Source organism: Vespa crabro, chromosome 19 (genome assembly GCF_910589235.1).
Source record: "Vespa crabro chromosome 19, iyVesCrab1.2, whole genome shotgun sequence".
NCBI classification, from domain to species: Eukaryota; Metazoa; Arthropoda; class Insecta; order Hymenoptera; family Vespidae; genus Vespa; species Vespa crabro.
The window spans coordinates 713647-727907 of record NC_060973.1 but is presented as its reverse complement, the minus strand read 5'-3'; the positions used below and the strand labels follow the sequence as shown (position 1 = coordinate 727907).

Genomic DNA, 14261 nt, shown 5'->3' with positions numbered 1-14261 from the left:
TCCAACATCATTTATGAAAATTATTGTACAAGTGTCTTATTGAACGAGAAACTATGAAGAAATACATATAGATTAGTAGTATAATATTATTAGAAAGATAAAAAAGAAAGAAGACTTGATTTACAAATATTGATTTATTGTTAAGCTGAATGACTACATCGCAAAGCAATATATTTTACCAAATCTGTAAAATGAATTGCTTCTGCAAGAGTCGTGGATCTACTCGTAATGTGTATTATGCCATTTTTGAGACTAGTCTGACCTACAATGACAACAAAAGGAACTAGGCACATTTCAATTACTTCTTTTGTATTCACTAATATAGTTTCAAAACCTTTCGTTCTAAGTATATTATTTAAATATATTATAAAACGACTTAACTTCTCTGTATCTGAATCTGTTTCATTACTTTCTTTTTCAATGCAAAAAGCAACTTTATATGGTGAAATCTTTGGATGTAACAATATTTGATTAGATTTACCATCTTCATAACTGTCAGAAAGTAATGCCAAACAACCCCAATCTAAGGAAGCAACATGTTCAATTATATGCACATCGGTAATATCATATTTAGAATTTGTAGCCTGCAAATAGATTAATTAGGTAACTATTTTTCTAAGTTATATGGATTTTACATATTTGTTATATGAATAAGATAATACCTCTACAAATAGTTTGTGTACATCGTGTTGATAAATAATGGACTCTACAATAATATTACCAAAAGGAAATAATACTTCAATGTCAATTATTTCACGATTTTTTAGTTTTCTCGATTCAGTAAGTAGAACTCTTGAAGGGTTTTGACTAAGCTTGCGCCACCACATTTTCCTTTCTCTTTGTTTTTTATAAAATAAATCTTTTGATTGAGAGTTATGTGCAAATGTAATAGCCTTTGCAATTTTATGAGAGGTCACTTTACATTCTAATGGCCAAATTAATTGATTCCAAGAAGTTTTGGAATCTTCTATCATAGCAAGTCCATAAGGTATTTCATTTATATTCATATTATTTAATACTTGTACAGTATGTTTCATCCTATCTGTTGTAGTTACAAAAACATTGTACGGTGACATAGTGACACAATGTAAAAACCAATGTGCCTCCAGATTTCTAAGAAGCATATTACCTTGCAATCCATAAGTGAATCCATTCTTAGAGAAGTTTATGAACGTTGTACCTATAGTTTTTAGAACATGTTCTATACTCATGATTTATTCTTAAGACTTTGCAAAGGTACTATAAAATATTCTTCTTCTAAAACTGCTGCATTTTTTAAAATTTCCCGACGATTATTAATGTCCAGCACCTTGTCCTCTCGTAAATATAAATTATTCTCTTCTAAAGGATTGTACAGTGGTTGAACTTCTTCGGGTATTTCAAAATTTCGTAAACGTTCGGAAAAATTCACAGCTGCTTTTAAGATCGCAATACCACGATCATTATCATATCCAATTAAGGATAATTTTTCAAGTTTATTTATCGTTTCTTTATTTATAATAGACTCGTTAATCTTTGCTTGATCTAATTTCTTGAGCACTGTACTTTCGCAAGTACTTACATGTCGGTAAGATGCTATTTTTAATCTTAAAAATGAATTACATCTGCATCGATGAAGTTGCAATAAAATATCCATTTAATCACTTATTATTAACATCAAAGAAAAAATTCAAACGTACTAATCCATCGGCACTTATTTCAATAATGCAAGCAACCCAACTTCGGAAGACTGGACACGCATTGTTATAGGTATCGTATGTATCTATTGTGCCATCTATCATTGAATCATGTAACCTTGAATCTTTCTAAATACATGTATATTTAATCTGAATATGATATCCCAAATAATTAGAAAATTTTACGTGTTAATACGATAAGAAATATTTTCTTATTTATCAATTAACTTATTAACTTTTAATTCTACTTCCTTTCCAATATTTGGACAAGTTTCGAAAAATTAACATTTCTAACGTCGTTTTCTTCATCGACCAGAAATCAAATTTGAATTTGTGTTCATAGTATTTGAAAGTAATATAAAAATTTTCGATTTTAACGTACATTTATATTTATAACATTTCACATTGACATTATTATTCGTTTATCCTATATATCAAATAATTTGTTTAAACAAATTTAGAAAAAAATGCGTAATCATCTATGTATGTGCAATAAATAATTGTTTCTTTATTGCAAATGCATGCAATGGGTAGTTCAATCCTGAATTGAGATAGATAGGATGGCATAATTAAATTAAAAATATATAGATTTTCTTTAGGATTTGTTATTACATGATTTCCAAGTTTATTTGGTTCTTTTTTGTAGACTTCTGGAAGATTTATGACATTTATACGTGATGGACATTTCTCTTTAACTAAAAATGAAAACGCTTTGGGAATATAATGTAAATTTTCTTATTTGATATATTCAACAAAATGCTTGTATATTAGGCAAGCAACGCACATCATTTTAGTGCATTTCATTCGGATCGTTAATAATTTACTGTTAATATTACAAGCGTTTCTATTTTTCTTTCTCTTTTTTTTTTTTTTTTTGTATGTATGATTATGCGGCAATTAATTATTGTTCATTAAATCTGTCTACATTATCGTATATCATATACTTTTCATATATTCACATATAAATAATTATCCAAGGATTAACTTTTGTATTATGGTATAAAATATCGATAACGTTGCATTTATGAAATATATCAATGTTTCAAATCATAATATCGCTATGAAAGCAATAACAAAATAATTCATGATTGAGTTCCCTAATAATAGCAATATTGCCGAGCGTGAAATTTTCAGTAGAATTTTATACTTTTGCATGGCACAAAGCAGTATACATTAAGATAAATACTGGGTTCTCACACACTATGCACTTTTATATATCTATAACAATATCGAATTCTCTAGCACGATTTTATTTTTCTCCGAATTCTTTCTTTCTTTCTCACGCATTTATTCGTCTCATTCACTCATTCGTCTTTTTTTTCTCCGCGTGCGGCACATGAATCCATGTGTGCGTAAAAAAGAGACATATTTCATCGCATCGATACGTATATGTCAATGATTATTAGAAGCTTCATTCAGAAATATACGATTGCTACATTAATTCTATAACACATCTATCTTTTGTTCATTTCACAACATAAATAATTTATATTCATTATTTGTCAGTCAATTTCAGTTCTTCCTTAAACTTGTTTACAATATATCGATTTTCATTAAAACTATTAATTAAAACTGAAATTGTTTTCTATGTTTTTATAGTGAGCATTACAAAGTGTTTTTAACTTAAAATATAGCAATTGTGGCTTCAGTACTCAATGATTGCACATGAGCATATAGGTGTACCTGAATAGACGCAATAAACTTGCATTAATACGCAAATTAAAATTATGATTATTTATCTCTACTTGTTGCAAAATCACGAGTATTATGAAATTTACAGTATTATTATTTTACTTTATCTTGATTAACGTTTGCAGGAGACATCCTTTATCATAAGTATTATAGCAACAGTAGTTTATCCATACAATCATAACTTCGATACTATATTAATATCATGAAATGATATAGACAACAATTATATATATATACATTAGATATAATTCATCGTTACTGCGAAATTAACAACTAATGATGTGATCAGGATAAACACGTTCCTGTATTTTAAATGGTTAATATCTTAAATCAAACACAAAAATACAATCTGAACACCTTATTCTTTGGGATATATTAAGAGACCAAAAATTTAGTTAAATGGCATTCTCATATCATCGTTGTCCTAAGAGTTTACATGCAACTAATATAATTGCATTTATTTATCAAATGTATCTTGAGCAATCTACAAGATATTGACTCATTAACAGTGTGTTTAAAGCTAATTACAAAACTCCTTAATTGGATAGAAGTTTTAAACGATCATAGATTTACAACATCAGTTTAACCTAATGCTAGTATAATTTTTAAAATAGCAAAAACTGTATCAACATTTCAGTGCTGTTTTTTTTTTTACTAAAGAATTGCTTGTTAACTTTTTCCTTATATGTAATTTTCATTTCTTAATAACAGGAAAGATTACAACAATATAAGAACTTTTCAAGTTATTGTTTAAAGGTAAACAATGTATACAGTACATATTACAAATGACTGCTATCAGAAAGATTTCAAGTATTATCTTGACGTTATTCATAAATTTATATTAACAGTATACATAAAGAGAATTTTCAACAGGCTTAAATCTGCATTGGCTTCTATACTGATACGTATATGAATTCTCTCAATATTCATACATCATCTTATTGTCGATCCAATAATATGCCATTCTATCCTTTTTATATATTTAAATTTAACTGCCTTGTTGAGTCATGTGTATACATGTAGCTTATGATTTATTAGGACAATATTATCAATATTATTTTAGAATTTATCATTGCAAAATTGCAATTAATTTCATAAGATTTTAATGTATTAGATAAGCTGATAAAATACAATGAATAGGAAGAAAGAGGAGAAACGTTCTCAAACATTCATCATGATTTAAAAATTCAGTGAAAAAGCATTATTATACAAGCCTTTGGTTTCAACAGAAATCACGAGAATTTTCTTCTTTTTAAAGTTGGTTACAGTATAAATCATATTTACGAAAATGTGTGATCCCATAATAACAACAACAACAATAATAATAATAATAATAATAATAATAATAATAATAATAATAATAATAATAATAATAATAAAAATAATAAAATAATGACAATAATAATAATAGTTATAATAATAATGGTAAATTAAATATTAATTATACATATGTTTATACGTAATCTTAAAAATAAAATTCTTCACTAATTTATCTAAAAACACTGATGGTAATTTTGAAATCATATATATTTTTTATCTGTTACTTCTTTAAAAAGTCAGTAAGTCATTGGATTAAAAAATATACTACTTGGTAAATCATAGTATAAATTATCGCAATGAAGAAAAAAATTTTATTTTCCAGATTTGTCTCGTTTACTTAGTTCAAGAACAAGAGCTAATTCAGCTTCTTCTTGTTCCTTGAGCCTACGTCTTTCTTCTTCAGTTTTTAGACTTTGCTTAGCTGCCCAAGCAAGCTGTTCATCTTCTGTTAATGCAAGAGGTGCCGTACCATTCCAAATGTTATCAACATCATTTTTCGTTTTTTTATCATTAAGATTTAGTTTAACACTTAAATTATGCGCTATTTCCTGTGCCTGCCATCTTCCACTTTTGTCACATTTGTTAGAAAATGCTTCATCGATATCGATTGTTTTGGTTTTGTCAATAGAGAAAGCATCCGCTTCAGATGATTTTATATTCCTATTTCGATCAGAAAAGGCTTTACCAAAATCAGCATCAAATCCTTTTACTAAGGAGTTCTTAGTATTTGATACTGATGTAGATTCAAATCCAAATGGATCCACCATGCTCATTGTGGTATTTTTGTTTGCGTTATAATCCTCTACTTCATCGGAGAAAGGGTCTGTTATATTAAATGGATCTTCATATCGATAATTTCGGAAGGGATCTTCTGTGAAGTCTGGCAGCTTCGATATTAGTGTTACTGCAGCATGTGGTCGACTCACTGGTCTGGGTGGCGCTGTTCGATTGAGCGAAGATTCCGGCTAAAGCAGGTTTTGTCACTGGTCAGTTTTGTTTTACTGGAAAGTTAGAAGAAATAACGCAAATACCGCTAGTTATCATTAATCTGCTGGTCCAAGGTTCTGCTATTATAGGGATTAAAAAATTTTTTAAAACAATGACCTTAAAATGTTTGAGTTACAATTTCTTTAAATTCTATATCAAATATTGCATTAAATTAATATTATTCCTTGATATAACTCAAACATTTTAAATGAAAGATATGAAAGCAAAATTTATTATAAGCAAATCATAAGAAAACAAATTTTACGTGTAAGAAAACATATTGTAAACAAATAAATTTGTTGATAATATGCCTCACAAGGCAAGTCGGTGGATAAACTGAAAATTGTGCAGCCTCTACCTAAATGTAAAACAAATTAAATAATTAATTCTTCTTAATAATGATACATTTCTTATAAAAAAAATATCGTTTAAAATACTGGAATAATAAGTTCAACCATATTTTATAACTCAATAAATGGTATTAAATGTTGATTTTTTAAAAATGAATATGTAATAAACAATGATCGTAAAAATTATTCCAATGTTCGTAACGATCTTATTCTACAAAACAAGCTTTCCATACAAATAAAATCATTATACAACATACTAAGAACTATTGATTTAGATAAGGGATAGATCATGCTTTTAAATATGAACAAAAAGACACAGGAGAATACTTAAAAAAATGTTGGAAAGTTTGATAAATATGATAAATATGATATTAAAAAGTAATACAATTATGATATGTAATAAATAAAATTTGTATGTTGTGATTGAAAATTATTATAATGCATACCTTTGAATCAAAATTTGCAAAATCTGCGAATCCTGTAGATGATCCTGTGAAATTACTGATATTATTGTTGTCTCCAATTGGTTGTTGCACGGCAAAAGGATCTGAATTTGCATTCGCAAATGGATCAGGAGTAGGAGATGGAGTAGGAGGAGCTGGAACTGGAGCTGCTCTCAAAGATCCTGTTGGACCTTGTGATGGTCGCGGTGGTGCAGGCCGTGGCGGTGGTTGTTTAGCTTTCTTAGGTGGAAGAGCTGGGCTAGGGCTTTCTGGTCGTGGTGGAGCATGAAGATTTGCAAATGGATCATCTCCAAATGGATCTTTTGTTACCTATATGAAAAATATTAAATGATGATAAGAATTTTTTTTATACAATAATACATTAATATTTTGATTTACCGTTGATGCAGCTATACCAATTTTTTGATCATTTCTTTTACTATCTCCAAATGGATCAAATGGATCTTGTTTTACTGTGTTAGTGTTTTCGAATGCAGTAAATGGATCATTGGTAAAATCACTCTGAAAAGAAATTTTAATTATAAAAAATAATAAAGAAATATTTATCCACAAAATTAATACATTATATATATATATACAAAATCAATTAAGGCAAATTAATAAGAAAGATTACCGTTGCCGATTGTGATGGGAATGTATTTCCAAATGGATCGGGTGTAGATGTAGAAAAAGCTTCTTGAGCCTTCTTTGATGAAAAAGTATCTTGGCTATCAAAGCCATCAAAAACACCAGGTCCATTTGCATTTGTGAAAGTATCAACTATTGCTTTATTGTCTTCATTCACACTTGTGGTTTCTTTTTCATCATACCTAGATTATTTAGAAATTATAGATGTATTAATTTTGTATAATTTTAATTTCTTCTTTTTTTTTTATGAGACTTAATAAAAAATATTATGAAATAATATATAATATATATTATACATACTCTATATCTTCAATCTCAGGATTAAATTGTAGACTAGTATCAGGTACAAGAGAGGCATCTGCTGTAGCAAGTGCAGAATCATAAAGTGCAATAGCATCACTCATTTGCCGTTGCTGTTCTTGTAAATGTGTAATTTTAGCTTTCGCTTGACTAATTTGTAATTGTGTATCTTGCAAATTTTTCGTAAGCTCATTTAATTGGTCCCTGCTTTTATGCTGCTGTTGTTCTAACTGTTGTTCTTCTTGTCTCAATCCCTCAAGTTCCTGGCGTTTGGAATTGAGTTCTTCTTCCTGAGCACGTAAGACTGACTCTTGTTCTTCAGCTTGCTGTCGTAATTTGTCAACCTAAAGTTCGTAATAAACGAAAATGAATTTTTTTTTTTCTTTTTTATTTTTATTTTTATCTCGATCTGTATTTTTGTCTCGATAGTACTATTGTACTATATGTATATATACGTGGAATATAAAATTATTATTGCAATCTTGATTCTTCACTACTCTATTTAGTATTTAATTTAATTGAAAATAATTTTGTATCAATTAACATCTAAATTCTAGTAGACTCTTTTTAAAAGTTAGTTTTATTTATATGTACCTATTCTATAATATTTCAGCTATATTACTTAAAAATATATAAAGTAATATAATACACTTATATTTTTTATTAATTTATTAACTGTGAGTGAAGAGACAATAGGCAGCAAAAAACACCAACATTAATGCATTTCGTTCATATTTTAGTTATACAGTCTTAAAAAGAGAGAAAGAAGCAATAGATGATTGAGATAAAATTGTGACCTAAAATCAATATTACAAATCTGAAATATTTTTGGTTATTGCGCATATGTTATGAATGTTATAAATTATGTTATAAAATTAATTAGAATATTAATATAAGAAAAATATTTTTACTTTTTTATTAATGATTAGAAGAAGAGAAATCTAAGAAATAATAAGATGAAAAACTCGTACTGTAACATAATTAGAACTGCTAATGCTTATAATTTATTAAAAACAAGAACAAAGTCTATTTTTCAAACACTGTCATGTCAAAACTGATCGAATTAGTACCTGTCCCTGATCAGAAACGAAAATTTTTGATGTACCTTCTTCTGTTCCTTGCAAATCTTGCTCTCCACTTCACTCAAATCTCTATCTACATCAGCTGTCTACAAGCCAAACAAAAATATGACAAAAACAAATCATGATGAGATGAAAAAAAAAAGAAAAAAAAAAAAAAAATAGAAAAAAAGTAATAAAATATAAATTATGATCACTATACAAATTAATATCAAATGAGTGACAATACGAGTCGATTATCTTTCGTATCGTTTATTCCTAATAACCCATTGTGTGTAATTTTTAATAATTAGAAAAATAATATAACTAAAATATAGTACAGTTATAATATAATCATAAAGTACCATGAAATTTTAAATCAGTATAATTTAGTTTTTTATAAAGGTCATAATTTCTAACAAGCGAAGCTAAACATTTAGCAGCCAAGCCAAAAATTGTCTTGCTTGTCCACTTACCTGTGCCTTTAAGTCATTTAATCTCTTCTGTGCCTCACCCTTCTGGTTTTCTAATTGTTTTAAGGTAGCAGCTAGTGTGTCCAACTCACTTTGAAGACTTTTAATTTCTCCATTTTTAATCTTGATATCAGCTTCTTTTTGAGCTATGTCTTGTTCCATGCTATGTCTTTCTCGTGTAAGCTCTGCTATATCCTTATTTATCATATCTAATTCTGGATTAGAATATCCCGAAATATTATTATTTTCCTGCAATAGAAGAGTAATAAAGGATGATTAATTATATATTACTGCATATTTCTTAAACTAATAATAATTCATATTATGTTTTTTATAATGCCTATAACTAATATTATTTAAAATAATATTTGAAATATATATGTCAACACAACCATAAAAAATTACTACAATATGTTATAGAAACAATTGCTAAAAGAATAATAACATATGCTGATATATATAACTATAATATAATGACAATGTGTAATGTATTTGCGGTTTATGTATTATTAATTACAATAAATTTAAGTTATGATCTTAGAATTCCAAAGTTAGGAGACATATATGATAGTAAATACAGTAAGAGTATCGATATATGTAAGTTTTTACTTTGGATTTTATAAAAACATGCTTATTTAGGTACAACCAGAATTATAGATACAAATTTTGAATATCCAAGAAGTAATAATAATCTTAGACAAGTATACAAAGAGCAATGGTTAAAATATTATGCATGTTTAAATAAGCAATATACCCAAATTAAATCACAGAAAATACTACATCCTGTTGCCCTTATAGTACTGGAAGGAACATCAGTAATGTATGAATAAAAAATAATACTGAATCTTAATTAAACTCGAATCTTAATAAAATCTTACTTATATATAATTTATAGTTTGAAGTGTGAGATATGTATCTCTCCATTAGTAGTATATGAAGTTAATACCATTGAATGGTATTTTAATAGTAGCAGCAATAATAATGTTACTAATGAATTAATTCAATCTGCCTCACACATATTAGTTTCTCAAAATAATAAATATTTAAAAATGTATAACATTCAGGTATATATTATGAGAACAACAGACTAAAGTAAAATTAAATTCATGTTTTCAGAAATTAATTATATATATAATGTAACTTTAGTTAATATCAATTTATTTAGTTAGAACAAGATGGCCAGTATTGGTGTCAAATGAAAGATACAAAAGGAACACTTTATTATTTGCATGTTGATAATGGTTATGAGGGCATAGATATTGTTCATCCTAATGCAGTACCAAACGTACGACATGCTGCATCATCAGAAATAATAACAGAATACAACTTAAAAATATATACTACATGGATGAATTGGTCTCCATGTTCCAAATGTGATAATGTTGGTATAAAAATTCGTTATGGTTATTGTACTCTTTCTCTATTAGAAAATCCTGTATATCATGCTGGCATTGGTATGTAAATTTGTGATATATATATATATATATATATATATATATATATATATATATAAAATAATATATATTATATAAATAATATCTTTTATATATAAAATTTCATTTATTGGATGATAATATAACATTAAGATGAAGACAACTTAAGTGAAAATATACAATATATAATGGAAATACTATTTTATGTATTCCAAAATAAATTGCCATGTAAATTTAGATATATCCCATATCATATCCGAAAACATATAATTATTAAACAAAGGAAAATTGAAATGATGGTTAAATATTGCAAGGTATTGTCTTTTATGATTGTATTATTTTCTAAAACATTTAATGAAATAATAATATTCCATTATTATAGAAAAACTGTTCAAGTGATGTAGTATTTGAAGTACATAATAAAGCTGGCAAAATAATTGAAAGTGCAAATAATAGTGCTAATATATATTCTATGATCCAAAAAATACCTTCTTTAGCGCCAGAAATTACAAGAACAATAATTTATGGAATAATTAATAAGAAAATACAAATCAAATGTCCAGGGTAAAATAACATTCCTTTTAATCTTATTACTTAAGTTATATTCTAAATAAGAAAACTTAAATAAGATAATTGTAATATTTCAGAAATCTAAATATAGAAACACCAATAATTTGGAAAATTGGAATTAAAATATTACCATTTATTAAATATCATTCAAATTCAACAATATTTATTGATTCACGGATGCGTATAGTTTTTAAAAAATTAAAATTTACAGATAGTAACATATATAGGTATTTGCTCTCATAATAGATAATGTCAATATCGAAAATGTTTATACTTATATGCTTATGTAATTTTTTAGTTGCTGGCAAAATAATCAACTTGCAGGAACAGTAAAATTAATAGTGACCGATGAAACAGAATTAAAATTAAACTATCATTATATGATGTTTGGTACTATTGCTATTATTTCTGTATTTACTATAGTAATTTGGAGAGTGTTAAAAGGCAAAAGACGATTTACGAAACATTAGATGACATTACAAAAATTCAAATCATCAAGTTACTGTAAATATTTCAGTATTACATTAAAATAGTAAAGAAATGTTTTTTCAAATAAAGAAGTAATTTTGAAGTACTTACCATGATAAGATCTCCACCTTTTCGTAAAGACGGAGGTACCATTTCAGGTTTTAGAGTCGTTGGTGGATCAATATCTCTAAGCTTTTGTTTTATCAACCACATTGCCAAAGCAAATTGTTCTTTATTTAGTTTTCCACTTTGACATGTATCACATAAGCCCCTGAAATTATATTTTGATTAATGTCATAAGATTAATTTGATTAATGTATAAGATTATCTTACATACCATATATGAGCTAATACAGCTTGTGGAAGTCCACTTTGAAGGAAGACATCTTTAATTTCTAAGCCTGAGACAAATCCATCCATATCCAAATCTGCTTGTAAAAACAGTTTATCAGCTGCTATTTGATCTTCAGCTGAAACTACCCAAGGCTGTGCACTAGACTGTAGATAAAAATATATTATATCATACTATGAAGAATGTAAGTTTTATAAAATTAGTATATCAGAAATAATTGGTAAATACCTTTATTGTATCAATTGGACCAGATAAATTTTTTCCTGATGATATGTTCGGTAAAGGTGGAATTGGTGGTGGTGTCATTGTTGGTACAGTCATAGGTACAGGTGATTTAGATACCAGCATAGAAATGTCCTTTCTTTTACCAGGTGGCATTAATTCAGGAGGTAGTACACTTGGTATAGCATATTTTTCTAATGCTTTATACACAAGATGCATAGCCTGTGTAACAATAACTAAAATTACATAGGATGATCCTCTTGAAATATGATTATTAATCTTCAATAGAACTATAAGGATCATGAAAAAATTATAATTAAAAAACATATTTTTGTTCTTTTAAATTACATTTCTCATTGTATAGAAGAAATTATCACTGATAAATAATTTAATTTACATATGCATATCAATTATGTTTACTTATATATTAAGATGTTAATATCAAGAATATACACATACACACATTTAATAAAAATTTGTACTTGACAAAACAATATTTTTTATTAGAATTGAGCATACTCACAACTATAAATTCATGTCTATCCAGCATACCATCTTTATCCATGTCCGCTAAATCCCAAATTTTTCCAAGTGTATCTAAAGGAAGTTTACTGTCCATAAGTACACCTTTAACTTTATTTCCAGGTATATAGCCATTTGAAGGTTGGAGACTGTCAAATAACTGATCATATTTTGCTCTTTCATTAGGTTTTATAGACCAATCTCCGTTGTTAATGGATGTTATTATTGGTAATGTATTTGAAACATTTTTTTGTTGTACAATAGGAATATCTCCCTAAAATATAGAAGAGTAAATAAAAAAAATGATAAAATTAAGCATTTTATTCGAATTAAATATTAAATTAGATCTTACCATCTTTGGAGGAGGTAACTCTAAATTTAAATTATTCATGCTTAGATCATGTCCAGCTTGTGCTAGTGCACAAAGTTTAAGGGCCACAAAAAGACCAGACTTATCTAATGATCCTCGAGATTGTGGATCTGCCATATCCCATATCTTACTGAGAATACCATCACTCAGTTGAGATTTTTTCAAAAATCTTGCTGCTTCCATTGCACCAATTCTTCCATATCCATTGGGATCAACCTTTATATATATATTATTATATATTTTTAATATTATTAGATTAATAATCTAGTAGATTGATATTTATATATTTAAAAATGTTGATCATTTTAACTTATCTAAATATACCTGATTATAATATGCTTCATATATGGCAGTATGGCTTCCAGCCACCTATAAAAATGAAATATTTTATAATGATAAGCTACAATAGATTTCATCAGGAAAAACACTTCATTTGCTAATAAAAACAAGTATTTGTGAATAATTATGAACATAATAAACATTATTTGCCGAAAGCATTAAGAATTTGTAAAAGAAAGTTTTACAATCGATCGAAATTGTATCTCTTGTAAGGATTTGATTAATTAAATTTTTTATTAACGATTCTTTTTTCCATTTATTAAAATAATTAAAAAGAAGGGCTAATGTAAAGAATCTGATAAATTTATTCTTGATACGTTAAAGTATCATCGGTGCTGTCAAACAGGCCAAGGAAATCAATCGAAAGCGTCTAATATTGTAAGATATCCTGAATTATTAAATGATATATTTTGCTAATAAAAAAGATTTTTTTTTAAGCCATTTTTTATATTATAAACATAGTAAACGTAATATTATACCATGGTAGACATATAAAAATGAAGATGTACCTGCGTGGGTGATGGCAGGGCGGCCATACTTGCATCGAACACTGGCTTAACCAATCAGGCTTTCAATCGATAGCATGTCGTTTTCACTACTTTAATTGGCATTTTGTAAACGAATTTTTATCGCCGGATATGTCGACAAACGTCGTAATCACACTTCCTTTCCTACAAACAAAATAACGCACGCGTGCAAGAAAAATGAAACTACACAACGTCTACCCGTTTTAAAGGAACGCAGAGTTTCTAACTCGTAGCAAACTTCACTGATATTCGCGATCCCCTCCTCTACTTCAGAAGCGATTTACACATAAAAACATACCTTGAGACATATAATGTTCCAATTTCTATGTATATCAATATTAGCCAACATTGGCACAATAGATAAAAGTATTTGAAAATGCTCGATTTTCCAAAATAATTATGGATATAAATGTTTATTTAAAAATAACGAACCTTCTTATTACAATAATTACTCTAATTAAATGCAATATATGAATATTAAATGTTAAATAAAATTAAATATTATCTGAAT

At 27.3% G+C, this 14261-nt stretch overlaps 3 protein-coding genes across 8 annotated transcripts; 1 reads left to right on the top strand and 2 right to left on the bottom strand.

The window, feature by feature from the left end:
- Positions 1-115: 115 nt before the first annotated feature.
- LOC124430616 (DNA polymerase subunit gamma-2, mitochondrial) lies at positions 116-1346 on the bottom strand. 2 transcript variants are annotated; one of them, XM_046977458.1, is made up of 3 exons: positions 1130-1346; positions 663-1042; positions 116-584 (listed from the first exon to the last, which is right to left on the bottom strand). In XM_046977458.1, the coding sequence occupies exons 1-3, from the start codon at positions 1209-1211 to the stop codon at positions 141-143; spliced, it is 906 nt and encodes a 301-aa protein (XP_046833414.1). In that variant the 5' UTR covers positions 1212-1346; the 3' UTR covers positions 116-140. The 2 variants fall into 2 exon arrangements, with proteins under 2 accessions (XP_046833414.1, XP_046833413.1); XM_046977457.1 differs by having other exon boundaries at positions 663-1346.
- Positions 1347-2261: 915 nt separating this feature from the next.
- LOC124430615 (epidermal growth factor receptor substrate 15-like 1) lies at positions 2262-14014 on the bottom strand. 5 transcript variants are annotated; one of them, XM_046977451.1, is made up of 14 exons: positions 13733-14014; positions 13209-13253; positions 12867-13100; positions 12516-12788; positions 11999-12214; positions 11756-11916; positions 11530-11689; positions 8951-9196; positions 8522-8584; positions 7417-7760; positions 7103-7298; positions 6868-6990; positions 6472-6798; positions 2262-5653 (listed from the first exon to the last, which is right to left on the bottom strand). In XM_046977451.1, the coding sequence occupies exons 1-14, from the start codon at positions 13757-13759 to the stop codon at positions 5000-5002; spliced, it is 3069 nt and encodes a 1022-aa protein (XP_046833407.1). In that variant the 5' UTR covers positions 13760-14014; the 3' UTR covers positions 2262-4999. The 5 variants fall into 5 exon arrangements, with proteins under 5 accessions (XP_046833407.1, XP_046833408.1, XP_046833411.1 ...); XM_046977453.1 differs by lacking the exon at positions 2262-5653 and adding an exon at positions 5892-6033; XM_046977452.1 differs by lacking the exon at positions 8522-8584 and having other exon boundaries at positions 13733-14013.
- Positions 9204-11523, top strand: LOC124430617 (Ig-like V-type domain-containing protein FAM187A). The gene is made up of 6 exons (XM_046977459.1): positions 9204-10011; positions 10113-10401; positions 10534-10694; positions 10763-10944; positions 11028-11177; positions 11249-11523. Exons 1-6 carry the CDS (start codon positions 9997-9999, stop codon positions 11418-11420), a joined length of 969 nt encoding a protein of 322 aa, XP_046833415.1. The 5' UTR covers positions 9204-9996; the 3' UTR covers positions 11421-11523.
- Positions 14015-14261: the final 247 nt, after the last annotated feature.